Here is a 26,987-nt window from a genome sequence, read left to right as displayed (position 1 = left end):
TGAAGAGGATGCGAACCAACTAGTACTCTTAGACATCACTAACGGACAAGTGAAATGGTACAACCATTTGGAAAAACTGTTTGGCATTGTCGTATAAAATAAAACATATCTATATATCTTATGAGTCTGCAGTTTTACAATTAGGTATTTACCAAAATAGAAATGAAAACATCACAGTCATATAACATAAAGACTTGTGCAAGAATACTTACAGCAACCTATGTGTAATAGCTCAAAATGAGATTCAAACCAAATTCTCATCAACAAAAGGGATGAATAACCAAATAGTAGTATATCCATACAATGGAAAACTATTTATAGTAATAGGAAAGACTGGACACAACAACATAGATGAAGCTTAAAAACATTAAGCTGAGCAAAATAAGGACAACATAAAACAGTAAGTTCTGTGTGATTTCATTTATAGACATTCCAAAAACAGTTAAACCTGACAATAGTGAAGAAACAGAAAGTGGTGGTCATTAAAATGGGGAATTGACTAAAGAGAGATATAAAGGGAACTTTCTTTCTACATTAATCTATATACTCTGGATCTTAAGTTTTCTAAATCCATAACTTAAGTTTTTAAAATTAATTTGAGGGAGCCAAATTTGGAGACAGGAGACTTTCCTGAGAAACACTTAGTATATGCCAAGTCACAAAGATGTTTCCCCACAAACTGGCCCCACTCAAGGTATTTACTATAATAGTCATGAAAAAAAGTGAAGCAACTTTGCCACTTGCTCTGTTCAAAGAGTTATTTGGATGTTACAGAATAATAGGAATGACCTGAATTATGATGGGAGATAGTGTTCTTGACCCATATGCTATACAGATTCAAGGGTCACAGCATGGAATTTATAAAATCTGCCTATGTAATTGATAATTCAGATAACTCCCATATCTTTTTTCTTTCTGTCATATGTTCCAATAGCCTACATTTCCTATGATATTTTATTTTATTTTTTTTTAAAGATTTTATTTATTTATTTATCTTTAGAGGGGAAGGAGAGAGGGAGGGAAACATCAATGTATGGTTGCCTTTCGTGCATCCCCTGCTGGGAGTTGGCCTGCAAGGAACTAGCCTGCAACCCAGGCATGTGCCCTGACTGGGAATTGAACCGTGATCCTCTGGTTCACAGGCCTGTGCTCAATCCACTGAGCTACGCCAGCCAGGGCTTCCTATGATATTTTAATATAATTTATTTCTATCCTTAGCATCTTTTATTATGTTTTGGTTCTCATTATCTGACTGATTAGGATTATAGGTATTCCACTAAAAAAGCCCAAGTGTCCAACAGTCAATGAGTAGATTAAAAAAAAAGCGATGGCACATTTACACAAAGGAATACTACACAGCTATATTAAAAAGAAGTAAATCTTACCCTTCACAACAACATAGATGACCTACACAGCATTATGCTACGTGAAATAAACCAGTCAGAGAAAGACAAGTACCATATGATTTCACTCCTATATGGAATCTAATGAACAAAATGAATTCATAAGCAAAATGGAGGACACACCCATAGACAGAAAGCAGGCTGACAGCTGTTGGGGATAGGAGGGGATTAAGCAAAGAGAGAGAGAGAGAGAGAGAGAGAGAGAGAGAGAGAACTCCTGGACCTGAACAACAGTGTGGTGACTACAGTGGGTGAGCAATTGGCAGGGAGGTGGGGGAAGTGGGGAAGTTGGAGGAGGGTATAGGGGGAATAAATGCTGCTGATGAAAAAAGACCTGACACAAGGTGGTAAACACACAATACACTGTACAGATGGTATGTTGTAGAATTGTGCATCTGAAATCTGTATAATTTTGTTAACCAGTGTCAACCTAATAAATATAATAAAAAAGGAAATAAAGGCTATAAACTAATTAGAGAAATGAAAAGCATAGTTAAAAATAAGCAAAATGTCTTAAGGCCTGAAAAATATAATAATCAGTTGGCAAATAAATAAATACATAAATGTTCCTGAAATAAACAAACAACCAATTTTTTTGTTATTTGGGAAATCAGAAGAATTACATTTTGGGTACATCAAATTGAATTGCCTGACATTTCACAAACATTCCCCTTCATTTTGGTTAGCCTCAGTATTTCCTGTTCTTAATGCTTTCTTTTCAAATAAAAAAATACAGTTATTTTTAGACAGCAGGAGAAAGAGAGAAACATTGATTGGCTGCCTTTATCATGCCCCAAACCAGGATAGACATACAACCCATGTATGCACCCTGATCAGGAATCAAACCACTTTCTTTCAGTCCAAAGGATGACACCCAACCCACTGAGTCACAGCACTCAGGGCCTACTGTTAATTCTTATGTGGAAATAACATTTCTCCTTTCCCTTGAGCCTAGAACCAATCACTAAGGCTCAAACAATTTGCTTTATAAATACTTCCTTTGTGCCCTGAATTAAAAGTAATTTGAATTCCTATTTAGTATCTTTTAGCTCTCTTAAGCATTTAATATATTCTAACATACTAGTTATTTATGTACATGTTTGAAGATAATGTTAAAGTCTGAGTGTTTGTATAATCTTTCTCATAGCAAACACTGAAAAAGTGAATGAATTTTTTGCAAAATACACCTCAAATACAAAAAGTTATATTTGAGTATAGATGCCAAGGTCCAAAATGAAAAATATACTTCTATTTCTGGGGAAGTACCTACCAGTGATGCTGTCCGTATAGTAGCAAAGTGTTCTCGATTACGATAGTGTGATTTATGACGGGATACTTGTGGGGGAGACTGGGGATCTGATGCTCTTGTTCTAGGATCTCCCTCTTCTCTGTAATTTTCTTCCTCCTAGACAAAGAAAGAGACAACACTATCTGAGGTGAACCAGTTTGAACTTTTCAAGAAAATTAGTTTAAAGACAACTTGACCAACAAATCTCAAAAGTCATCATTTTAAAAGCAAAAACAAAAATGTGGAATGCTCATATTCTATTTTCAATATAATTAGAATCAGGAGACACTATTTCTTCAGTGTATGAAATAGCACATAGAGTCACAATAAAGAAATGTATAAGGCTAGATTTATTTATATCCTACTCATTATACGAGAAACTGAAAAGTTTTAATATGGCTTGAAAATAAAGAAAATGAAACATGCAACAGGCAGTAATTTAACACAACGGTAATAAAATTAATTACTCTAATGCTCTTAGGTTTTAGAAGGAAAAATATAGCTTAAAATATCTTTATATTAACTTTTGTCACATGTCCAAGATAAGTAATAGAAAAATAGTTGTAAATTGAAAAAGAGTTGTAAATAGTTCTAAGTAATATATGTAAATATATATTACTTTGGTTCATTAACTAAAGAGAAATGAACTGAAATAGGAACAAACTAATTGTGGGACTAATCTTTTATATCACTGATTCTATTACTAAGAATATAAAAATTAAACATGATTTTGCTCTGAATAGCACTTCTACTTATCTAATAATTCTTAAGAACTTTCTAAATTTTTGAAAAACTTAACACAATTTCCCATTTTAACTTTTTTTAAAAAAGATTTTATTTATTTATCTTTAGAGGGGAAGGGAAGGAGAGAGAAATATCAATGTATGGTTGCTTCTCGTGAGTCCCCTGCTGGGAACTAGCCTGCAACCCAGGCATGTGCCCTGACTGGGAATCGAACCGCAATCATGTGGTTCGCAGGCCCACGCTCAATCCACTGAGCTACACCAGCCAGGGCTCACTGGAAGTAAACAATTTTTAAGTAAACAATTCAGTGGCATTAATTACACTCTCAATGTTGTGCAACCACTGCCACTATATTCAAAACTTTTTTATTACCCCAACTGGAAACTCTGTATCCATTAACAAAAATTCTCAATTTCATCCTCTATTCCATCTCTGGTAACCTCTAATCTACTTTCTATCACTATGAATTTGCCTAGTCTAGCTATTTCACATAAGTGGAATTACACAGTATTTATCTTTTTGCATCTGGGTTGTATCATTTGACATAATGTTTTCAAGATTCACTTGAGGTAGCATGTATCAGAATTTCATTCCTTTTCATAGCTGAATAATTAGATGTATATACCACATTTTGTTTATCCATTCACTCATTGCTGGACAACTGTGTTGGTTCCAATTTTTGGCTAACATGCCTAGTAACATTTTAGGTAATACCTACAGAAAACTATAAAGTTAAAAAGGAATCATTCTTATTCATTGCTAAAAGGAACTATTGACCTTCAAATATTTGCAAAAAAACTTAAAATTACAAACTTGAAAATACAAAGAATAATGTAGCAAACACCCCTAAATTTGTGACACCCAGAATTTATCATTTTCTGCAACTACACTCAGTTTTATTTTAAAGATGTAAATGTGGATAATACAAAAGCTATTTTTGATCCTCTTAACCATTTCTCTTGCTCCCAGAAGGCAACTATTATCATTAATTCCATGTATATACTTATTTACTAAGTGTATAAGTATATTTACTTACTTATACACATTTCATGTGTATACTTAATTTCATGTATATACTTTAAATTATCTTATTGTCCATCTTAGTAACTTCAAATAATACATGTTATATTTCTTTCTTCTAAGATTTTAAAAATATTCTTTTGGAGTTCTCAAAACATTAGTTTCTTAAATGCAGGTCTTAAATTGGGAATTAACAAGCCTATTGTTCCAAACTTCTGAAACATCAAAAACAAAACAAAACACCAAACCCTACAACCAACCAAACAAACAAAAACAAACACACAAACCCAAATAACAAAAAACCCCTCTTAAACTAAACAGATAAAATTATTTACCAAAGTTCAAATTTTTCACTGAAACCCAAATACTCACAGGTTTTAAGTGGATGACAGAACTATTGGACATCACAGTGTGATCTCCCTCCATCATATCTAGCTCACTCTTGTCATCTGAGGCATCTGGAAGACTGTTAACACTACTGCTTTGGCTACTGGCACTAATGGACATACTGGGAATAGATTGATTACTTCCAACACTATTCACTGTTCCTGTCCGTCCAACACCATGATCTTGTTCCTAAGGGAAAAGAGTGCGAGGTTCAAATATCTGTATTTCTTTTGAATTCCTGAGTACAAGTACCTGGTACATTGTTTGGCACACAGTCTTTAGAAAGTCAGAGGTCTATCATGAGAAATTCTCTTTATTTATCAAGACCATGAAGTTTACCAACTGTTATTTGGCAATAAACACATAAAAATGACCAATAAGTTAATAACAAAAAACAACCATGCAAAAAAGGATGGTCATCAGTTCTGGGTTATTTCCAATGTATAGCATTTTTTGTGTGGTTCGCAGGCCCGCACTCAATCCATTGAGCTACACCAGCCAGGGGTTGTATAGCATATTTTGAAATCCATTTTTACTGCATATCTCATGGGCTATCTATAGAGATTCTGCTCATTCCTCGGTGATTCCCATGGATAAAACAAGTCCGAACTTTTTAAAAAATCCTGTAAACAACCCCTTTTAGTTATTTTTTTATTGAAGTCTTTTATAAGTTTATTTTTCTTTCTTCCTCATAATATAGTCTCTAGCCTATCCTCTATCACCAAATAATTAACATTAATTCCTATCTATTTTTTTTAAGATTTTATTTATTTATCTTTTAGAGGGGAAGGGAAGGAGAGAAGTATCAATGTATGGTTGCCTCTTGTGAGTCCCCTGCTGGGAACTGGCCTGCAACCCAGGTATGTACCCTGACTGGGAATCGAATTGCGATTGTGTGGTTCGCAGGCCTGTGCTCAATCCACTGAGCTATACCAGCCAGGGCTAATTCATATCTATTTTTGTGTGAATTGTAAATTACATATTACTTATATATTTAATCACAATCATGAAATTGCTTTTCTGAAGTTACCAGGTTAAGAAATGGTATCTGGGCACCAACATAGCAGTCTTATTATATCAAAATTCTGTAAGATATGCAGAATTTAATTAATATATAGACACATGGTGTGTATCTCACTCTATACATAGGTATACATACCAGTATATATATATATATAAACATTTGTATATACACATATGTATGAACTTATATCCCTAGCCTATCAGAGACACTACATTAGAACTACAGATTTAACTACATCAGTTTTATTAATTTCACAACTTTGCTAAAAAATTTCCTATATTTAAAATAGTCCAACGATTTTCTAATGATTATTATAAGACTAAAACAAAATAAACACAAACCCCAAAACTATAGTGAGAAAGTACTGTATTTTATAATTCATTAATTATACAGTGCTATTAAAAAAAGTAACTAATGCTTCTGGTGTCAGAATGCAACGTGATCTCTTTCACTGGTAACCAATACAAAAGAATGAAAGCTTTGGAATTCAGACAGGAGCAAAGATGAAAACTGAAAATATTTAGAGTGACAGATCTACAAATAAGCTATATATGTCCCTGTGAAGAAGTTCTTTAGCATTTCTATTGCAAATTTGTACTTCCGTTTTCCCCTAAAAGGCAATATGGAAAGAATGTGGCCTTGAGAGTGAGTGATATATGAATTTGAACCCACATGCCTCTACCTGAGGTGAGTCAGTTAATCACTCTGAGCCTCACTTTACTCATCTGTAAAATGAGTATTTTAGAACTATGTAAATGGAATAGAACTATGCAGAACTGAAAAGAATAAATGGTCAATGGTTTATAATTTCAAATTCTTACAAAAGTTAAAAAAAAGACTGACTAGCCAAGAGCTTTAAAAGGGACTAGATTAAATAACGGTGGACATGTTTCTTTAATAAAAGACTTTGCAGAGCTTTTCTATGCTAATGAACACTATGAAAGGGTTGGGTTTAAATAATTCAGAGTCTTGCACTTGGGATCTTACAAGACCCATGTTAAAAAAACACAATTTAGGAACCACTGATCTAAATGATTCATGGCAAGACAAATTGCATTAGGAAAGCTGGTAATAAAGAGAGCTCAATATTTGAGTAATTTCTAAGTTTCTACCTCTTCTTCTTCCTGTGCTTCTACTGCTGGTCCATTATGTGCCTCCTGGAAAAGGAGTTTCTTCATCTTTCGATACTGCAGATTGTCCAGCTCTCTTACTGCATCTTTTGTCCTTTGAATGAGATCTATTAACACTGTTTCAGGGCGCTCCCGAAGAACAAACATGTGCTGCATAAGAAAAGGTAAAAGTCAGAGTGAAACCTATATATTTTTTCAATTGTACCCTTTCTCAGATCCTAGAATTACTATCCTAAAGAATTATGATAGCTAATGCATATAATTTATAGCTATCTAATTTTTATACTTTGTCTTCTTACACTTACAAAGTTGTCATTTACACATATACATTCTATGCCTACATAATTACCCCTGCACATTTTATAAAAACTTTGAACATGATACCTTTGTCAGCCAACTGAAAATGTTGAGTTAAAATAATCAAAACGTCTAAATAAACACTAACATTTAAGCTCAATTCTTTTCTTTTTAAAGCTGGGGACAGTGAAACAAGTAAGGACCTCGGATAGAAGAAGCAACTGGAGAAGGATTAAATGGGGAAATGAGCCTAGGAGGGGCAGCTTTGGCTCACGAAGAAGTCAGAATAAAGCGGGTCTTGGGGACAGGATCAGGGAGTTAGCATGGGAAGAGCTGCAGCCACTGCCCATTGCTCCCTGGTTGTAAGCCTATTGGGGCCCCTTAGGGTTTAGGATGCGTGCCTGTGGTGGGGGGAAAGACAGATAAGGGGGAGGGAAAAAGGAGTGTGTGCTCCTGGGAGGGAGACAGCGTAAGTTCAATTCTTAAATTAGAGCCCTAGATAAAGGCTAAATAAAGGTTTATATATTACAGAACTGCTGATTTCATAGATAAGGTATGTTCAGTTCTGAGTTAGGTTTCAACAGAATATATTTACTGATGGTGGCTTTGTATTACATAAACTTGGGTGTTATAGGCTCCTTTATATGTTGCATAAGAAACACTTTATAAATAAACACTAGCAGTTAATTATAAGCCATTATATTATTAGTGATTTTTACCATGAATATTTAATAAAGCTTAACCTATCAAATACAGAAAAGCAGAAAGAACGATTTCACTGTTAAGATTACCACTGTTACATTTTGGTATATTTCTTTTCTATTTTCTTTTCTCTTCTTTCTTTTTTAAAATTATAGTTGACATTCAACATTATATTAGTTTTAGATGTACAGCATAATGGTTAGATATTTGAATAACTTAGGAAGTGATCCCTGTAATAAGTCTAGTACCAACTTGATACCATTCACAGTTGTTACAATATTATTGATTACATTCCCTATGCTGTACGTTACAGCCCCATGATGATATATTTCTTTTCAGAAATTTTCTAAGTACAAATTTTGACTTGTAGATAGATAGCACAGAGACTGCAGAAAGATACCGTCTACCTTGAGTTTATGAGATACCCTTGAATTCTTATTACACTTCAACCTTCTTTGTTATTTTAAATTTATCTATTCACTATGCAAAGTTATACTATATACATTTTTTATAGTGTACACTTTTATTTCTATTTTTTAAATTTACTTATTTTTTTTTAGAGAGAGGAGAAGGGAAGGAGAAAGAGAGGGAGAGAAACATCAATGTGTGGTTGCCTTTCACATGGCCCCCACTGGGGACCTGGCCTGCAACCCAGGCATGTGCTCCAACTGGGAATTGAACCAGCGACCCTTTGATTCACCGCCCAAGCTCAATCCACTGAGCTACACCAGCCAAGGCAATATATTTTATTATACTGCACTGTTGTATTATGTTATTTCAACTCATAAACATAACACCTACAGAATATTTCATCAAATGTTTATGCCAAAATTATTTAACCATTACCTTAATTCTGGGTGGTTATTTCCGATTTTTATTTGAGATAAACAGCTTCATACATTAAAAAAAACTTTTTCCTATTACATTTTTTTCTTTACAATGGACTGTGACAAAAATGTAATTAGGCTAAAGGAAAAGAAGTACTTGATAGATACTCTCATTCGTTTCCAATAAGGCTGTGCCAATACACTCAAGTTTTCAATACAGGTAAATGAATACAACATGCATGCTTGAGATTTAGTTTCCAAATACCAAAACCTGGCCATGGTGGGTTGAATTATTATCAAAAGAGTTTATGCTTAGGCAAGTGTAAGAAGGCAGTCACAGTCTTCCTTTTTCCTGAGCTTAAGCTTTTTTGTATGTACCACTACTTATATTCAGTCTGCTTATTAAAAAATGTGTATTTCTAAGTCTGATAACTTTCTACAATTAGATCTTATTTTTCAGTAAAATAATTCCTGGTATACTAAAGTTTTTGTTGATACTATTTTAAGTACTTATTTATTCAGGCTTTCATTTCTGAGACTATGAGTGAGATTACTGTCTAGAATTCCCCAACCATTACTGAAACTTTATATTGCTGTTTAACATACTATGGTAGCAAATTATACTATTGAATATATATATCTCAAGACTTTCTTTGTATCTTTAAGTGCTGTGTGTCAGTGAAAGTAAACTGACTCTCTTTGAGATTTTAAAATTTTCATATAATAATAGTCTACCTATACCCTGTAGTAAAAAAATCAGCATAATTCCTTAGGGTCACAAATAGAGTCAAATCCTACTTACTAATGTCTTATCCATATGTTTTAAGAAGTATATAAATTTCAATAACACTTTTATTGTTATTAACAGGAGGGAGAACCTCTAAATAATAACTTTTTTGAGAATATAAAGGATATACCGAGCATGTACTGGGACAACCAAATATAATGAAAATTAAATAGAACTTACATGATTTTAAAAATATTTTCATTAAGTTAGAAAAATGCATTTCCAGGAGAAACAAAAATATCCGGTTTTTATTTTTATTTTACTTTTTAAAAGATTTTATTTATTTATTTTTAGAGAGAAGGGAAGGAGAAAGAGAGGGAGAAAAATCAATGTGTGGTTGCCTCTCATGAGCCCCCCACTGGGGACCTGGCCTGCAACCCAGGCATGCACCCTGACTGGGAATTGAAACTGCAACCTTTTGGTTTGCGGGCCCGTGCTCAATCCACTGAGCCACACCAGCCAGGGCAAAAAAGCAAACAGACAAAAAAAAACACCATTTTTTAAATTTTTTATTTATTTAATCATGCTATTACAGTTGTCCTGATTTTGCCCCTGTTGTTTACCTCCACCCAGCCACCTCTGACTCCCTCAGGCAAGTGCCATTCTGGCAAGCTTTCACGGGTCATGTGTTAAGTTTTTTGGCTATTCCATTTCCTGTATTGCACTTTTCATTGCCATGGCTATTCTGTAACTTGATCTTCATTTTGTTCTTAAATAAGACCCTTTAACATTTCATGTAATAATGGTTTGGTGATGATGAATTCCTTTAGTTTTTCCTTGTCTGGGAAGCACTTTATCTGCCCTTTGATTCTAAATGATAGCTTTGCTGGGTAGAACAACCTTGTCTGTAGGGGCCTGCATTTCATGACTGAGTATTTCTTGCCCATCCCTCTAGCCTGCAAAGTTTCTTTTGAGAAATCAGAAATCAGCTGACAGTCTTATGGAAACTTCCATGTAGGTAACTAAACTAACTGCTTTCCTCTTGCTGCTTTTAAGATTCTCTCTTTATCTTGAACCTTTGGCTTAATTATGATGTGTCTTGGAGTGGGCCTCTTTGCATCCATCTTGTCTGAGACTCAGTATGCTTCCTAGACTTGCATGTCTATTTCCTTCACCAAATTAGGGCAATTTTCTTTCATTAATTTTTCAAATAGATTTCCAGTTTCTTTTTCTTTCCTTTTTTTTTTTTAAGAGAGAGAAACATCAATGTGTGGTTGCCTCTCACTTGGTCCCCACTGGGGACCTGGCCCGCATGCGCCAGGTATGCACCCTTACTGGGAATCATACTGGTGACCCTTTGGTTTGCAGCGCATGCTCAATCCACAGAGCTACACTAGCCAGGGCAGATTTCCAATTTCTTGTTCTTTCTCTTCCCCTTCTTGACCTCTTGCAATTGAGGTCCCAGAGTCTGCTTATACTATTCTCATTTTTTGGATTCTTTTTTCTTTTTGTTGTTCTTGACTGATTGTTTTTTGCTTCCTTATGTTCCAAATCATTGATCTGATTCTTGGCTTAATTCACTCAACTGCTGTATCCCTGTAAATTGTTCTTTATTTCAATCAGTGTATCCTTCATTTCTGACTGGATCTTTTTCATGCTGCTGAGGTTCTCACTAAGTTCCTAAACATCCTCATAAACAGTGTTTTGAACTCTGCATCTGATAGACTGCTTATCCATTTCACTTGGCTCTTTTTCTGAGGTTTTCATCTTTTCTTCCATTTGAACCATGTTTCTATGTCTCCTGGTTTTGGCAGCCTCCCTGTGCGTATTCCTATGTATTATGTAGAGCTGCTCTGACTCTCTGTCTTGGCAGTGTGGCCTAATGTAGTAGGTGTCCTGTAGGGTCTACTGGCACAGCCTCCCATATCACCCAAGCTAGGTACTTAGAGTGTGCCCTTTGTGTGGGCTAAGTACACCCTCCTCTTGTAGTTGAGCCTTGGTTGCTGTTGTCAGATCAATGGGAGGGATTTACCCAGGCCAGTCAGCTGTAAGATTGGTATGACCACTGACCACCAACCTCCATCCTCTGTAGATAATCAGCAGTGCAGGGGCAGGCTGGTAGTGCTTTCTGACGTGGTCTGTAGCTGTCCACTGGGTGCACTGGCTCTGGGGTTTCCCAGGTGGTGCAGGCCAAGGTCAGCCCCCACCTGTGTTTTGCCTGGGGCCACCCTTTCTGAGCTATAGAGCAATCTGAGATGGATGCTACATGCATCTAGCTCATCCCTCTCCTTTGCCTGGGAATCTTGGTATCTCTTCAAGATTCCCAGGCAAAGTCAAGCTGTGAATCTAGGATGGCTGCTGCTAATGCTGGGCCTGGAGCTCACTGAAGCCAACTATTGCTTGTTTAAGAGGATTTAGGAAGATGTGCAGCATGAGCAGGGACCAGCCATTCATATTGAAAAGCAGCTTGGGTGGGTCTGTAAGCTGGATGGGGTAGAGTCTCTGTGGATTTCCAAGGTGGGTCAAATAATGTCAAGGAGGTTGATGAAGTCTCCGATATGGCACCAGCCTGCTAGTTCTGTGGCTCCGCAGGGGGAGGGTCAGAAAAGGGACATTGGCCCCTACTCACCCAGATGCCAGACATTTCTGCCTCTCCCAGTTTACCACTGGTGCCCTTTAAGCTGCCACCCCAGCGCTAGAGGTCAGAGGGAGTGATTCTGAGTAGGTGAGTCCCTGTGTGGGTTCTTTAAGACCACCTGCTTGGGGCTCAAGAAGTTTCCTCCACTGACTGAATCCCCACTGGTTTTTATAGCCAGAAGTTTTGGGGACTTATCTTCCTGGTACTGTTTCCGTAGGCTGAGGGTCCTAGTGAGGGGCTGGGACTCCTCACTCCTGAGATATCCTTCTTGAATTTTTATTCATTAGATGTGGGTGTGGGACCTACCCATTATGCATCCGCACCTTTCCTACCAGTCTGGATGGATGTAGTTTCTTTAATTCCATAGTTGTCACACTTCCATTCAACTCAATTTCTAATGGTCCTGAGTAATGGTTGTTCTAGATTTTAGTTGTAATTTTGATGTCACTGTGAGAAGAGGCCAGCCATATCTGCCCATGCTGCTCTCTTGAGAATATACCTTTTTAAGTTTCTTTTGAAATCTCTTTTCGCCCACAGTATTTACATAAATATGTATACCAGTTACTTCTTTCTTTCATATTATTTTAATATAGAAAAGATCAATACATAAAGTATTATAAATATAAAAATAAAATTCAAAGCTGCACTATGTTTTGCCAACTTTGAAATATAACATTATGCCACATAAATTAAATTTTATAATTATAACTCATAAATATTCTTCTTTGTATACATAACAATTTAGACATTTGGTACCATTTTAAATATTGAACTATACATTCTATTCAGCCATGGTAAAAGCAACTAATCAATTTTGGAAAAAAAAAAAAGAAAAACCTAGCATCATGAGAAAAGTTCCAAGAAAAAACAATATATAAAATTATTGTTTTAGTAAAAATTAGTAGAGCAACCTTAATACTGTTCAGAATCAAAGAGGAATAAAACACATTCCTTAAAATAATTTCTTAGAGGTAGAAAACAAAGTATAATAAAACTGACCTTTAAAAGTTCCTCTGATGTAGGGCGATCTTGAGGGATTTTCTGGAGACAAGAATCTACAAAGTTGCGAAAATAATCAGACCTATTGTAAAGGAAAGTATCAAGTGAACATATTGCTATTTCCTTTAAAAACAGATCCACAAATCAACATATGTGCCTATAGGTGGGAGGGGGATGGAGAAGAAATTATAAAAAGAAAAGTGGACATAATATATTTCATATAAGTCTACAAAAACCTTCTAAATCAACCAGTGAAACTGTACTGTTTTTCAAGGACAAACTTACACAAGTTATTTAAAATCCTGTCTACATATTTAAATATCACAACTCATTATAAACTGAGGCAAAATTAGGGAAGTCAGTCTTTTTCTTCTTTGCATTCAAATCTAAGGTAACATTTTTCTCGATTTGTTTTCTCTCTTGATTACTCCTTGGATTGTCTTCTGTTTAGCATGTTTCAGAACATCACTCTACTAGTTTTGGAGGGAGAATTTTTTTATACCTGGGGCATTTGGTGTCCCTGAATAAATGGGCAGAACTTCCATTAACCCCAGAAAACCAATTAAGATATTTTTAAAAACATTAGAAGTCTGCAACATATTATTAGAATGTGCTTGATAAGCATTCAGTGAGCAAGGCAGTAAGTAATAATTACTCCATCAATGTCTGACTTTAAACAGTCAAACGGCATTTTACATTCCTTGTGGTAAGATTTCTTTTTTGACTCCCCAAAGTATCACAGTATAAAACCAGTCTGTATTCACTGTATTTATTACGTGATATACCATAACACTAAACTATGCCAAAAGATTCCTTCTATATCTCTACGTAAGTAGCAAAGACCTTTATATGTGCCTTAATTATATAATCGTTAAAAAAGTACCACTAATTTATGCATCTACTTGTGAATTTTAAATTATTTATTAAATATATTAGAATTTCCCCTAGAATTTTTCAAATGCTAGATACAGCTGAAGAATCTCTCACTAAAAATTTCTGATAAAAATTCTAGCTTTCTAAAACCATCAATCTGTTCTACATAAACTTCTTGATCAAATCAAGGGAGCATTAGAAAAAGGAACATCAGAGCATTCTGAATAATAAATAACATAATAACTATTAGAATGATCCAAAGTTATAAATCTGGTGATCCTGATAAATCAAGTCATTTTACCTATGCTTTATACCATATAAATTAAATACCATTCTCTTAAAAATATCACTACAGGTATGGCAATCTACGTATTTTAATCACAAAATTTAATGTTTAAATTGTGATATTTATAATAAATTATAATATAATTATAAAAATTATAATATATTATATTGTAATATATTATATTATATTATTACAATATTATATTAAAATTGTAGTATAATTTTTAGCTATCCTAAAAATTCAAATAAAATATAATTATATATTTTTGTGAAAAGCAATACTTTTGCTTCCATGTGACATTATTTAGATACTGACGCTACGAAAAGCAGACTTAATAAACATAATATAAGGGTAAACTAAATCTATTTTATTTTATTTATCTTTCCTAATAGTTTCTTTAACATGGGTTCACTGAGGGAATTTCACAAGCCAATATTATACAGAACAGTGCCTCTTAATAAGCCAATAAAAAATAACATACCCCAAAGCAATGATGGATTAATTACACTATTGTCAGAGGACTAAACCTACTTTTTAAAAAACATTTATTTATTTACTTTAAGAAAGCAGGGAAGGGAGGGAGGAAGAGAGGGAGAGAAACACTGATGTGCATCAATCCGTTGACTCTCACATGTCACCAACCTGGGACCTGGCCTGCAACCTGGGCATGAGCCCCAACAGGAAATCAAACTAGTGACCTTTCGGTTTGTAGGCTGGTGCTCAATCCACTGAGCAACACTAGCCAAGGCTAAGCCTATTTTAATATCACTTCAGATATTAACTCATTTTACCTAGTTGACATGAAATAATTCTGATAACATTATGAAAAAGCACTTAATTTATACAATGTTGAGTAATATATCTGTTAGAAATACTCACCATTCATTAGACTGTAGTGTAGGGGATTCATTTTGGGCTATATGATATAAGGCACTCATTGCATTCATATTAAATAAAGGAGGCTTCCTTTCCGCTATAAGACAAAGAAAACTTCCATGTTAAAATACATGTCTGTTATAAAGGAGCACACAAATACCAATGAAGTTAAAAAAAATAATAATCACAAACTTAGCAAACAAATACTGAGTTCAAAGAACATTTTCAAGTAAATTGATTTAGAGTAAATTATTTACTTGATGCACCACCATTCCTAAATACTTTAAAACAAGAATATTCTACTAAAGAACAATATCATCTCCATTAAATCAAGCCATTAATGCTAATAAATGACTCTCATCTAATCCTCAAACCCCATTCAAGTTTCACTCAAATGTCAAATAATGTCCTTTGCAGAAAAAATGAGCTTTGATCATTTGTGCCCTTCAAGTAAATTGTCCATTTTATCTAAGTTGTTAAATTAACATAAAATTATTCATACTACATCACTATAATCTTTTTAATACCTGTAAAGTATGCAGTGATATCACATTTATCATGTGTATTCTTTCTTTTCTTCCTGATCAATCTGGCTAGTTTACCAATTTTATCAATTTCCTTGAAGTAATAAGTTTTTTATTTTACTGATTTTCTCCATTTTTTAAATTAGTTGATTTCTGCTTTGCTCTTTAAATTCTTTTTTCTCTCCTTATTTTGGGTTGAATTTGCTCTTCTTTTTCTACTGCCCTAAAGTAAAAGTTGAAGTCACGATCTTGACAATTCTGAGGATACAAGACCTTTGAATATTTTAATGTGATTTTGGCTTATGATTAAATTTAGGTTATACATCTTTGACAGGAACATCACAGAACTAAATTTTGTATTTTTCTCATCGTATTCTAGGAGGCAGTGCATAATTTCAAATGGTCCTCTTTTAATGGTGTTCCCTTTGACCACTCAGGGCCACGTCTAACAGGCTTCTTCATGGTAAATTTTCTTTTTTTCTCTTGTAATTAATAAGCATTTTGTGAGAAGGTACTTTCAAATGATATATATAGTTTTCATAAAGCTTTCATTTTATTCTTTTATTTATATGAACATACAGATTTTTATTTTTAAAATTTTTTATTTATTGGTTTTAGACAGAGAAAGGGAAACAGAGAAAGAAAACATCAATTTTGTTGTTCCACTTACTTGTGCATTCATTGGTTGATTACTGTATGAGCCCTGACTGGGGATCAAACCTGCAATATTGTTGTACCAAGATGATGTTCTAACCAACTGAGCAACCCAGCCAGGGCCTACAGGTTTTTATTTTATTTAACAAGCTAATAAACTGCTACTACCATTTATTTTGATGTTCAAAATGCCTCATATATGAGCAATGAGAATGCTTACATTCTGGTTCCTGTCTTTTTAAAAATTTAATCTTTATTGTATTTTTTCCCCATTACTATTAAGTCTCCTTGAATCTCCCACTCCCCAGCAATCACCACACTGTTGTCCATGAGTCATTTTTCCTTTATGTTCAATCTCTTCACTCCTTCTCCTGCCCCACCCTACTGGTTGTCATCCTGCTTTCAATCTGAGTCTGTCCCCATTTTCCTTGTTAATTCAGTTTGTTCATTAAATTCTACATGAGTGAAATTATATGGTATTTGTCTTTCTCTGACTAGCCTATTTCACTTAGTATACTGTTTTCCATGGTGTACATACTGTCACAAGGGGCAAAATTTTCTTTTTTTCTAAGGTCGAGCAGTATTCCATTATGTAAATGTCCCATAGTTGTTTTAACCATTCATTACTGATGGATACTTGGGCTGCCTACATATGTATCTTGGTGATTGTAAATAACACTGCAATGAACATAGGGGTGCTTATGTTCTTTCAAATTAGTGTTTTGGTTCCTTCAGATATATTCCTAGAAGTGAGACTGCTGGTCAAAATGCAGATCCATTTTTAACTTTTCGCAGATCCATACTGCTTTCCGTAGTGGCTGCACCAGTCTGCATTCCCACCAACAATGCAAAAAGGTTCCCCTTTCTCCACATACTTGCCAGAATTTGTTGTTCGTTGATATATTGATGATAGTAGCCATTCTGACAGGTGGGAGATAATATCTCCTTGTGGTTTTAATCTGCATCTCTCTGAGGATTAGTCACATTGAGTATCTTTTCATGTCTATTGGCCATCTGTGTGTCCTGTTTGGAGAAGTGTCTATTCAGGTCCATTGCCCATTTTTTAATTGGGCAGTTTTTTGGTGTTGAGTTTTGTAAGTTCTTTATACATTTTGGGTATTAAGCCCTTATTGGATATACCAGAGAATATGTTCTCCCATTCTGTGGGGGTTGTCTTTTTATTTTGTTGATTTCTTTTGCTGTGCATAAACTTTTCAGTTTGATATGCTGCCACTTGATTATTTTTTCTTTTGTTTCCCTTGCCTGGGGACATATAGCCAATAAAATATTGCTACAAACAATGTCCAAGATTTTGTTGCCTATGTTTTCTTATACAATTTTTATAGTTTCAGGTCTAAAATTTAAGTCTTTGGTCCATTTTGAATTTATTCTTGTGTGTGGTGTAAGAAGGTGGTCCAGTTTCATTTTTCTGCATGTATCTGACCAATTTTCCCAACACCATTTATTGAATAAATTATTTTTAGCCCATTGTATGTGCTTCTTTCCCCTGAATATTAATTGACTATAAAGGTACGGGTTTACTTCTGGGCTCTTTATTTTGTTCCATTGACCCATGTGTCTGTTTTTATGCCAGTACCAGGCTGTTTTGATTACTATGTCCTTACTGTGTATTTTCATATTAGATAACGTGATTCTTCCAACTTCATTCTTCTTTCTTAGGGTGACTGTTGCTACGAGTACCCTTTTATGGTTTTATATAAATTTTTGAAATATTTGTTCTAGTTCTGCAAAATACATCATTGGAAGCTTGATAGTAATTGCATTGAATCTACAGATAGCTTTGGGTAGTATGGACATTTTAATTATGTTAATTCTCCCTATCCATGAGCATGGTATGTGCTTCCACTTACTTGTATCTTCTTCCATTTTTTTTCCTTCAGTGTCTTACAATTTTCTGAGTACAGATCTTTTATATACTTGGCTAAGTTTATTTCTAGGTATTTTATTCTTTCTGTAGCAATTGTGAATGGGATTGTTTACTGTTTCCCTTTCTGATGGTTCATTATTGGTATATAAAAATGCAACTGATTTCTGGATATTAACTTTGTATCCTGCTACTTTGCTGAATTCATTTATCAGTTAAAGTAGTTTTTTGGTGGAATCCTTGGGGTTCTCTATGGACAGTATAATGTCATAATGTGTAAATAATGACAGTTTTACTTCTTCCTTTCCAAATTGGATGCCTATTATTTCTTCTTCTTGTCTGACTGCTGTGGAGAGGACTTCCAGTACTATATGCTGAATGATAGAAGTGAAAGTGGATATCCCTGTCTTGTTCCTGATTTTAAGGGGAACACTTGTAGGTTTTGCTAATTGAGTTGAATCATATACCAACATGATTCAAACTAAATTTTTTTAAAAGTCAGAGATCCCACTCATTATCTTGTACATGTCTCTCAATGTATCTATAAGTGTGGACTGCTTTTGTAAAACTAAATTTTGAGTTGATTTTTTGCTGTAAAACAATGATCCAGTTTTCCCATTACTATTTATTGAAGATGCAATCCTTTCCCCATTGTGGATCTTTACTTAGCTCCTTTGGTCATGAATTGACCATACATTTGTGGGTTTATTGTCAGGTTCTCTATTCTGTTCCATTGATCTACGTTTCTGTTTTAATGCCAATATCATGCTGTTTTGATTACTACAGTTTTCAAATGTAGTTTTATAACCAGAAACATGATAACTCTAGCTTTGTACTTCCTTCTCAAGATTGCTCTGGCTATTATGGACATTTTGTGGTTCCACAGAAACTTTAGGATTATTCATTCTATTTCTGTTAAAAATGCCATAGGAATCTTGATAGAAAGGGCACTGAATCTGTAGATTGCTTTGGATAGTATGGACATTTTAACAGTATCAATTCCTCCACTTTATGAGCACAGAATATCTTTCCATTTATTTGTGTCTCCCTCAATTTCTTTCACTGAAGTCTTATAGTTTGAGTACAGATCTTTGACCTCCTTGGTTAAATTTACTCCTATGCATTTAATTCTATTTGATGTGACTATAAATGGGATTGTTTTCTTATTTTTTCTATGTGGTAGTTTGTTCTTAGTGTATAAAAATCCAACTGGTTTTTGTCTATTAACCAGCTAGAACTTCTAATACTATGTTCAGTAAAAATATCAAGAGTGAACATCCTTGTCTTGTTCCTGATCTTAGAAGAAAACCTTTTAGCTTTTCACCATTAAGATCTTTGCTGTGGGCTTGTCATATACAGCTTTTATTATGTTTACATACATTTCCTCTATAGCCAGTTTGTTGATATTTTTATCATAAATTGATGCTGAATTTTGTCAAATACTTGTTCTGCATATAGTAAGGTAAGATTTTTATCATTCATTTTGTTAGTGATATATCACACTGACTCACTTGCAAATGCTGGACCATCAACTTTCCATCCCTGAATAAATCCCACTTCATCACGTTGTACGATCCTTCTAATGTGTTGTTAAATTCAATTTGCAAATGTTTTGTTGAGGATTTCTGCACTTATGTTCATCAGATATACTGGCCTATTATTTTCTTTTCTTGTACTGCCTTTGGCATCAGGGTAATGCTGGCAATGTAAAACGAGATTGCAAGTGTTCCCTCTTCTTCTATTTTTTGGGAGAGTTTGAGAAGGGTTAATATTAATTATTTAAATGTTGGTAGAGTTCACAAATGAAGCCATCTGGTCCTGGACTTGTGTTTGTTGGGAGGTTTTTCATTACTAATTCAATCTCCTTACTAGCAATTGGTCTGTTCAGATTTTCTATTTCTTCATGGTTCAGTCTTGGTAGATATTCAGTCTAGCAGTATGTTTCTATAATTGTTTATAGTACAGCTGACTCTGGGACAGCATGGGTTTAAACAGTGTGGGTCCACTTAAACACCAACTTTTTTCAATAAACATATTAGAAAAATTTTTGGAAATGTTCTTACTACTGTGAAACAATTATATCAATCACACTAGGCTAACATAAAGCAATTATATTGCTCATTCCTTGTTACTGATGCATGAAACATTACATAGGAATTTTTCACATTATCTTCCCATTTTTGATGCCCAATATTAACATATAGAACATGAATGGTGTTCTGTATCATATTAGACAATATTGATATATGTACTGATAGACAATTCACCTTTAAACAGACAACATAAACCTAAAGTACGCAGTACAGTACTGTGAATGTATTTTCTCTTACAATTTGAAAAACATTTTCCTTTCTCTAGCTTACTTTATTATAAAAATCCAATATATAATACATATAACATACAAAATGTGTTGACTGTTTACATTATTGGTAAGGCTTACAGTCACCAATAAGCTATTACTAATTAAGTTTGAGGGGGTCTAAAGCTATACATGCATTTGACTATGCAGTGCTCAGTTCTCGTAAACCCCCCATTGTTCAAGGGGTCAACTGTAGTCTTTTATGATCCCTTGTATTTCTGTGGTATCAGTTGCAACCTCTTTTATTTGCGATTATATTTACTTCAGCCATTACTCCTCTTTTTTCTTTAATGAATCTAGCTAAAGGTTTTTCAGTTTTATTTTTTCAAAACACCAGTTCTTAATTTCACTGATCTTTTGTAATCACTTTACTTTGCATTTCAATTATTTCCATTGTTATCTTTGTTATTTCCTCTCATCTACCAACTTTGGGCTTAATTCTTCTTTTCCTAGTTCCTTGAGGTGTAAAACTAGGTCCTTTGATCTTTTTATTTCTTAATGTAGGCACTTATCACAATGGACTTCCCTGTTAGATTTGCTTTGGTACATCTCATGAACTCTGGATGTTGTATTCCCATTTTCACATCTTCAGAGATGTTTTTATTTCCCTGTGTCCTTTGATCCACTCGTTGGTTGGTCAACAACATGGGGTGGTTTTTTTGAAACCCCTTCCTCCCCTCATGGACCCATCACCAATTCCTCTCCTTGTTTGAAGAATCCTTTAGAGGTCCCCGTCACCATCCCATTTTCCATACCTGCTGGCTCCCGGTACAGTGGTGGTAGCAATGGCTGACAATCCTGTGACCTGGCCCAAAGGCTCTGAGACTTGGCCCTCAACTTCCACTCAGCTCCAAACAGGGGACCTGCCTGCCCAGCATGAGCCTAGGGATCTGGGCTCAATGTCTTGACCCTGGGCCTCTCAACAGGTAGAGCCCCTCTCCTCCAGGTGGCCCTGCCTCTGCCCACCATGTCTCGACTTGCACAGGGGCCTCATAGGTCCCCATACACTTGTCATGGCCTCAGGGAACAAGGGCTTCAAGACTCTCCCTACAGCCCCCAGACACCACTTCCTGCCCCAGATCCCACCGTCTAGTCCCCAAGCTCAGGGCTGGGCTACTGCTGTTGAAACAACATCCCACAACAACCACCAACATTACGACACCTTGCAACACCCCCCCATACAACACAATACCCCCACATGTCCCTCCCATACATAACACACGCAGGAAATGTTTTCTACAGCCAGTGCCTCTCTAGAAGCAGCTGGAGGCTGAAAATCGTTGCCATTAATCCTGGGCCACATGGTCCCAGTGTTAAGGTAAGAGAGGGGACCCTGGAGCTAGCTGGAGAAGCTGAGGCAGTCTGAGCCTACGTCCTAGGTCTCCATCCACCCAGGGATCTGTCTGTACTTCTTTGGGACTCTGTGTTCTGTTACTGACTGCAGCCAAGGATGAGGTGACAAGTGAAACCAAGGTAAGTGAGAAGGAACCATGCTTCCTTCACCAGCATGGATGATGACTAGTTACCCTCCACTTTCAGGTCTCAGGGTCATCTACAGGTCTTATACTTAGGAACCTAGAGGGATCCCCCTCTCCTTGGGCTCATTGAGACTCTGGACTCTGGGACACCCTTCCTAAAATTTCACTCCCTCCCCTCCACTCTCCCCTACTGATATGTTCACCCCTATTTCTCCTGGCTTCCTCCTCTCAGTAGCATGTTGTTTTAACCTGCATTTATGTGTGAATTACCCAGTTTTCCTCTTGTGATTAATTTCAACTTTTGTACCACCATGGTCATAAAAGATGCTTGATGTGATTTCAGTCTTCTTAAATTTATTAAGATTTCTTTTGTGGCTTAACATACCTTAGAGAATGTTCCAAGTACATTCCAGAAGAATGTGTATTCTATTGCTTTTAGCTGAATTATCCTGCATGTCTATCAATGTCAATCAGGTCTAACATGGCATTTAAGGCCAATGTTGTTTTTTTTTTTCCTTTTCTCCATGTCCCCCCATTCACAACACAGACCAGGCAAAGGGCCTTGGCTGAGGTGTATATGGGGTGGGTTTACTCTGCCTCCTCTTCCTGTACAGGCAGTGTAAGAACACAGCCTGTGGTAAGCACCGGGGGGCCAAGGCCAATGTTTTCATACTGATTTTCTAGATGATCTACTGATTGATGAATGCAAGGTATTAAGGTCCATTATTATTATTATTATGTTGCTGTCTATTTCTCCCTTTAGGTTTGTTAATATTGCTTTATATGTTTAAGTGCTCCTATGTTGGATGCACAAACATTAACAAATTATTATCTTCTTGTTGGATTTACCTCATTATTATATAATGCCCTTCTTTGTCTCTTATTGGTCTTTGTTTTTAAGTCCATTTGCCTGATATAAATATAGCTGCCCTAGCTTTTTTTGGGGGGATTCCATTTGCATGGAGTATCTTTTTCCATTCCTTCACTTTTCAGTCTGTGTGTATTTTTACATCTGAAGCGAGTCTCTTATAGGCCTCATATAGATTGGCCTTATTTTTTAAAAAATCCATTCAGCTACTCTATGTCTTCTGATTAAAGAATTTAGTCCACTTACAAATAAAGTAATTAATAGGCATGTACTTATTGCTATTTTGTTGACTGATTTCTAATTCCTTTGTTGTTTCTTTCTTTGGCTCTATTCCTTTGCAATTTGATGATTTTCTGTAGAGTGGTATGCTCAGATTCTCTTTCTCTTTTGTGTATTGACTATAGGTTTTTGTTTATATAAAACAACTTGTATTTTAATAGTCTTTTTTAAAAGAAGATTTTATTTATTTATTTTTGGAGAGGAAGGGAAGGGGACCAAGAGGGAGAGAAACACTGTTGTGTTGGAGAGAAACAGTTGCCATTCGCACTCTCCCTATTTGGGACCTGGCCCACAACCCAGGCATGTTCCCTGACCGGGAATCGAACAGATGATCTTATGGTTTGCAGGTGGCACTCAATCCACTGAGCCACACTAGCCAGGGCTATTCTAATTGTCTTTTAAATGCATAACAACTAGAGCAGAACAAAATTTAAAGCTTACATATTTACTCCCCACAACCTCCCTTGTTTTTGTTCTCACAATTTATATTTTTATACTCTTTGTATCCATTAAAACATTGTTATAGTTATTTTCACTTATTTTCCTTATATACCTCTGAAATACCCTAAACATATAGGGTGGGACAAAATTAGGTTTACAGTTGTTGATACAGAAAATAATAAAATAATCAATAAATAATAATACAAAAATATGTGCTTTGCATACTTCCAACTATAAACCTACTTTTGCCCCATCCTGTATACTTTTATAATAAAAAAAGTTAAATTTTATTTTTATTTTTTAAAAAATTTTATTTATTTTTAGAGAGAAGAAAGGGAGGGAGAAAGAGAGAGAGAGAAACATCAGTGTATGGTTGCCTCTCACGTGGCCCCCACTGGGGACCTGGCCTGCAACCCAAGCATGTTCCCTGACTGGGAATTGAACTGGCAACCCCTTGGTTTGCAGCCCGTGCTCAATCCACTGAGCTACACCAGCCAGGGCTAAATTTTATTTTTATAAAAATTGTAAAATCATGCATATAACCTGAAAAAAAACCTTCAACAAATTTCATCAAATTATAAACAAATATATAAACTAGCCTATGAAAAATCCTGCACTTTAAGATTTCTTGGTTGTAAGACATAACCAAATTATTTCAACCTTTATGATAACAAAGTATGAGTAAGTCATATTTATTTAGGTCTATATTTATAAAAACCAAGGACAGTATAGTTGATTTAAGTTTGTTCTTTCACCTATAAGAAAATAATATGCTTTATTCATTATATCTGATTTAAAGTAAAAAAAAACCATATAACAGATACATTTCTCAGACTGTAAATCTAATTTGCAATGAAAATCATGCCTCTGATCTGTATTGTCTAATAGGGCAGCCACTAGTCACATGTGACCATTTAAAAACTAACTTTTTAAAATGAAATATAATTTAAAATGTAGTTCCTCAGTTGCACTAACATTTCCAGTGCTCAAAAACCATGCAGACACAGAACGTATTCTATCACTGCAGGAAGTTTTATTAGCCTGTGCTACCCCTAAACCCTCCCCCTTAAACCAGAATCAGTTTTAAAATATAGTTCCTGACTTAGTACTTCATTATTCAAAACATTTATAAGTAAAATCTTAAAAAGGATTTATGACAGATTATTTAAAAAGATGACAAATGTATGCCTAAAACTCTAGTCTCATTCATTTACAATTTAAATGAATTGTAAATGAATTGTAGTCAGTCACATCTTCTGAAGTTACTTTGTGATAAGTCTATTTTATGAACTATAATAAAAAGCTAGAAAAAGAAAGCCATTTCACAGAAACTGTATAGATAGATTTCTTTCTGAGCAGCACAATGAGCTAATTAATGCTTTCTATTAAGTAAATACTAAAATATGTTAATGATCTCTGACAAGACCATTAATGCCATTTCACTATCACCAAGGGGTAGAGTATGTAAAAATATTCCATGGGCAGAATATATTAATTGGCATCTCTACATTTAATTAATGAGTACCTACCAGTAAGAAGAAGAATCAAGGGTACAGGAATAAAGCTTATAGCACTTAAAGATATATTCAAATGGAAGAAACACATTATAAACCACAAATTGAGACCAAGAGATTGAAGAGAATGACACTGTGATAGTCTCCAAACCCATTTTCTGATGTTGTCAAATTTAAAATAAATATGATAAAGAGCCTGAGGGCAATGGTTAATGTAGAACTTCCAAGAAAAGCAAAAATATTTAAAGATTATTTTGGAAAAATATTAGACTGAAAGATAGAAACAGTCCAGTTGTAATGGAAATTATGGTATTCATCTACTATTAGTGATAAGCAAGTTTACTTTTTATTTTTACCTCAATTTCTTTATTCACTTGTTTTAGAAAACTACTAACAAACCCAGGTTGATAATGATTTATTAAAATAACACATGGATTATACTTGCTCTTAAATTTATTTATTTACCTATTTATTTATTTATTTGGGGAGAGGAAGGGAGGAAGAGAGGGAGAGAAACATTAATGTGAGGTTGCCTCTCGCACACTCCTTACTGGGGACCTGGCCTGCAACCCAGGCATGTGCCCTGACTGGGAATTGAACTGGTGGCCCTTTGGTTCACAGGTCCGTGCTCAATCCACTGAGCTATACCAGCCAGGACTGGAAAATTCTTATAAGAAGAAAACAAGGAAAGAATATTGGGCTGATGGGAGGGGTGGGGAATCAAAAGCAAGATGTTTATCATCTTTAATTACAGTGACAGTTCAATTACCCACCTGGCTCCCTTAAAGTGGGAATGTTAGTCAAGTTATGATGACCCATTCATTGCCTTAAGCATTATTCCATTTATGGGCAACAAAATAAAATGTGTATATAAAATCAACACACTATATACAATATGATATGCAGCCTGGCATCTAATGCTCATACCCAATTTAAGGTCATAAGCATCCTAGATAGAGGTAAATAATTCATCAATGTTTTAGAGACCTTCCACAGATGGTAAGTCTAGTAATTATATATATATTCTAAGTGTTTAACAAATCAAACATAATACCAAAGTGGAAAATTATTTTAGAGGGGGGAGGATGGGGGGTGGGATGGGATGAGAGTAATAGACAGAAAAACTGTACTTGAAAAATAATTAAATAAAAAAAAATTGGAAAAAAAAAAGAAAGAAAATTATTTTAGACCTAATTTAATGGAGCAAATACAATATACCTGACCTAATATGTATGAAAACTTAAATAAATGTACTGTTTCCCTTAGTAACTGACACACACACACAAAAATCTATAATTTCACACAGAAATTGAGGTAAGACACTGATTACATCTTACTTAGTAATAAAAAAGAATGCTGCCCTGGCTGGTGTAGCTCAGTGGATTGAGCGTGGGCCTGTGAAGCAAAGGGTCACTGGTTCGATTCCTAGTCAGGGCACATGCCTGGGTTGCAGGCCAGGTCCCCAGTAGGAGACAAATGACAGGTAACCACACATTGATGTTTTTCTCCCACTCTTTCTTCTCCCCTTCCCCTCTCTCTAAAAATACATAAATATATATATTTTTAAAAATGCTTACCTAGTTCAATACATGTTATTCCAAGAGACCATACATCTACTTTGCCATCATACTGTCCTTCATCCATGGCTAAAATTACTTCTGGGGCCATCCTAAAACATAAAATATCACTTAAATCAAAGTAAAAATAATGTATACCATTCATTAAAATATAATGCATTTATAATGAGAAATAAATGCATTACAT

At 35.0% G+C, this 26,987-nt stretch overlaps 1 protein-coding gene and 1 non-coding gene across 6 annotated transcripts in view; both read right to left on the bottom strand.

Annotated features, from left to right (window-relative positions):
- Positions 1–26,987, bottom strand: part of TAOK1 (TAO kinase 1) — a 146,379-nt gene that overhangs the window by 28,511 nt on the left and 90,881 nt on the right. For 4 of the 5 annotated variants that reach the window (XM_037069707.1, XM_037069706.1, XM_037069709.1 and 1 more), the window contains 6 exons: positions 26,801–26,892; positions 15,225–15,318; positions 13,187–13,268; positions 6,979–7,146; positions 4,828–5,031; positions 2,674–2,808 (listed from right to left, as the gene is read on the bottom strand). In XM_037069707.1, the coding sequence (XP_036925602.1) occupies positions 2,674–2,808; positions 4,828–5,031; positions 6,979–7,146; positions 13,187–13,268; positions 15,225–15,318; positions 26,801–26,892 (775 nt within the window). Of the gene's footprint in view, positions 1–2,673; positions 2,809–4,827; positions 5,032–6,978; positions 7,147–13,186; positions 13,269–15,224; positions 15,319–26,800; positions 26,893–26,987 lie in introns of those variants that run through there. The other variant, XM_037069710.1, reaches the window with a different exon arrangement.
- LOC119003810 (small nucleolar RNA SNORA51) lies at positions 22,644–22,775 on the bottom strand. The gene has a single exon (XR_005070026.1). It is a non-coding gene; the product is annotated as a small nucleolar RNA SNORA51 (small nucleolar RNA).

Source organism: Sturnira hondurensis, unplaced genomic scaffold (genome assembly GCF_014824575.4).
Source record: "Sturnira hondurensis isolate 20B ecotype Veracruz unplaced genomic scaffold, ASM1482457v3 Scaffold0018728, whole genome shotgun sequence".
NCBI lineage: Eukaryota > Metazoa > Chordata > Mammalia > Chiroptera > Phyllostomidae > Sturnira > Sturnira hondurensis.
This window is presented reverse-complemented; position numbering and strand designations above follow the sequence as displayed.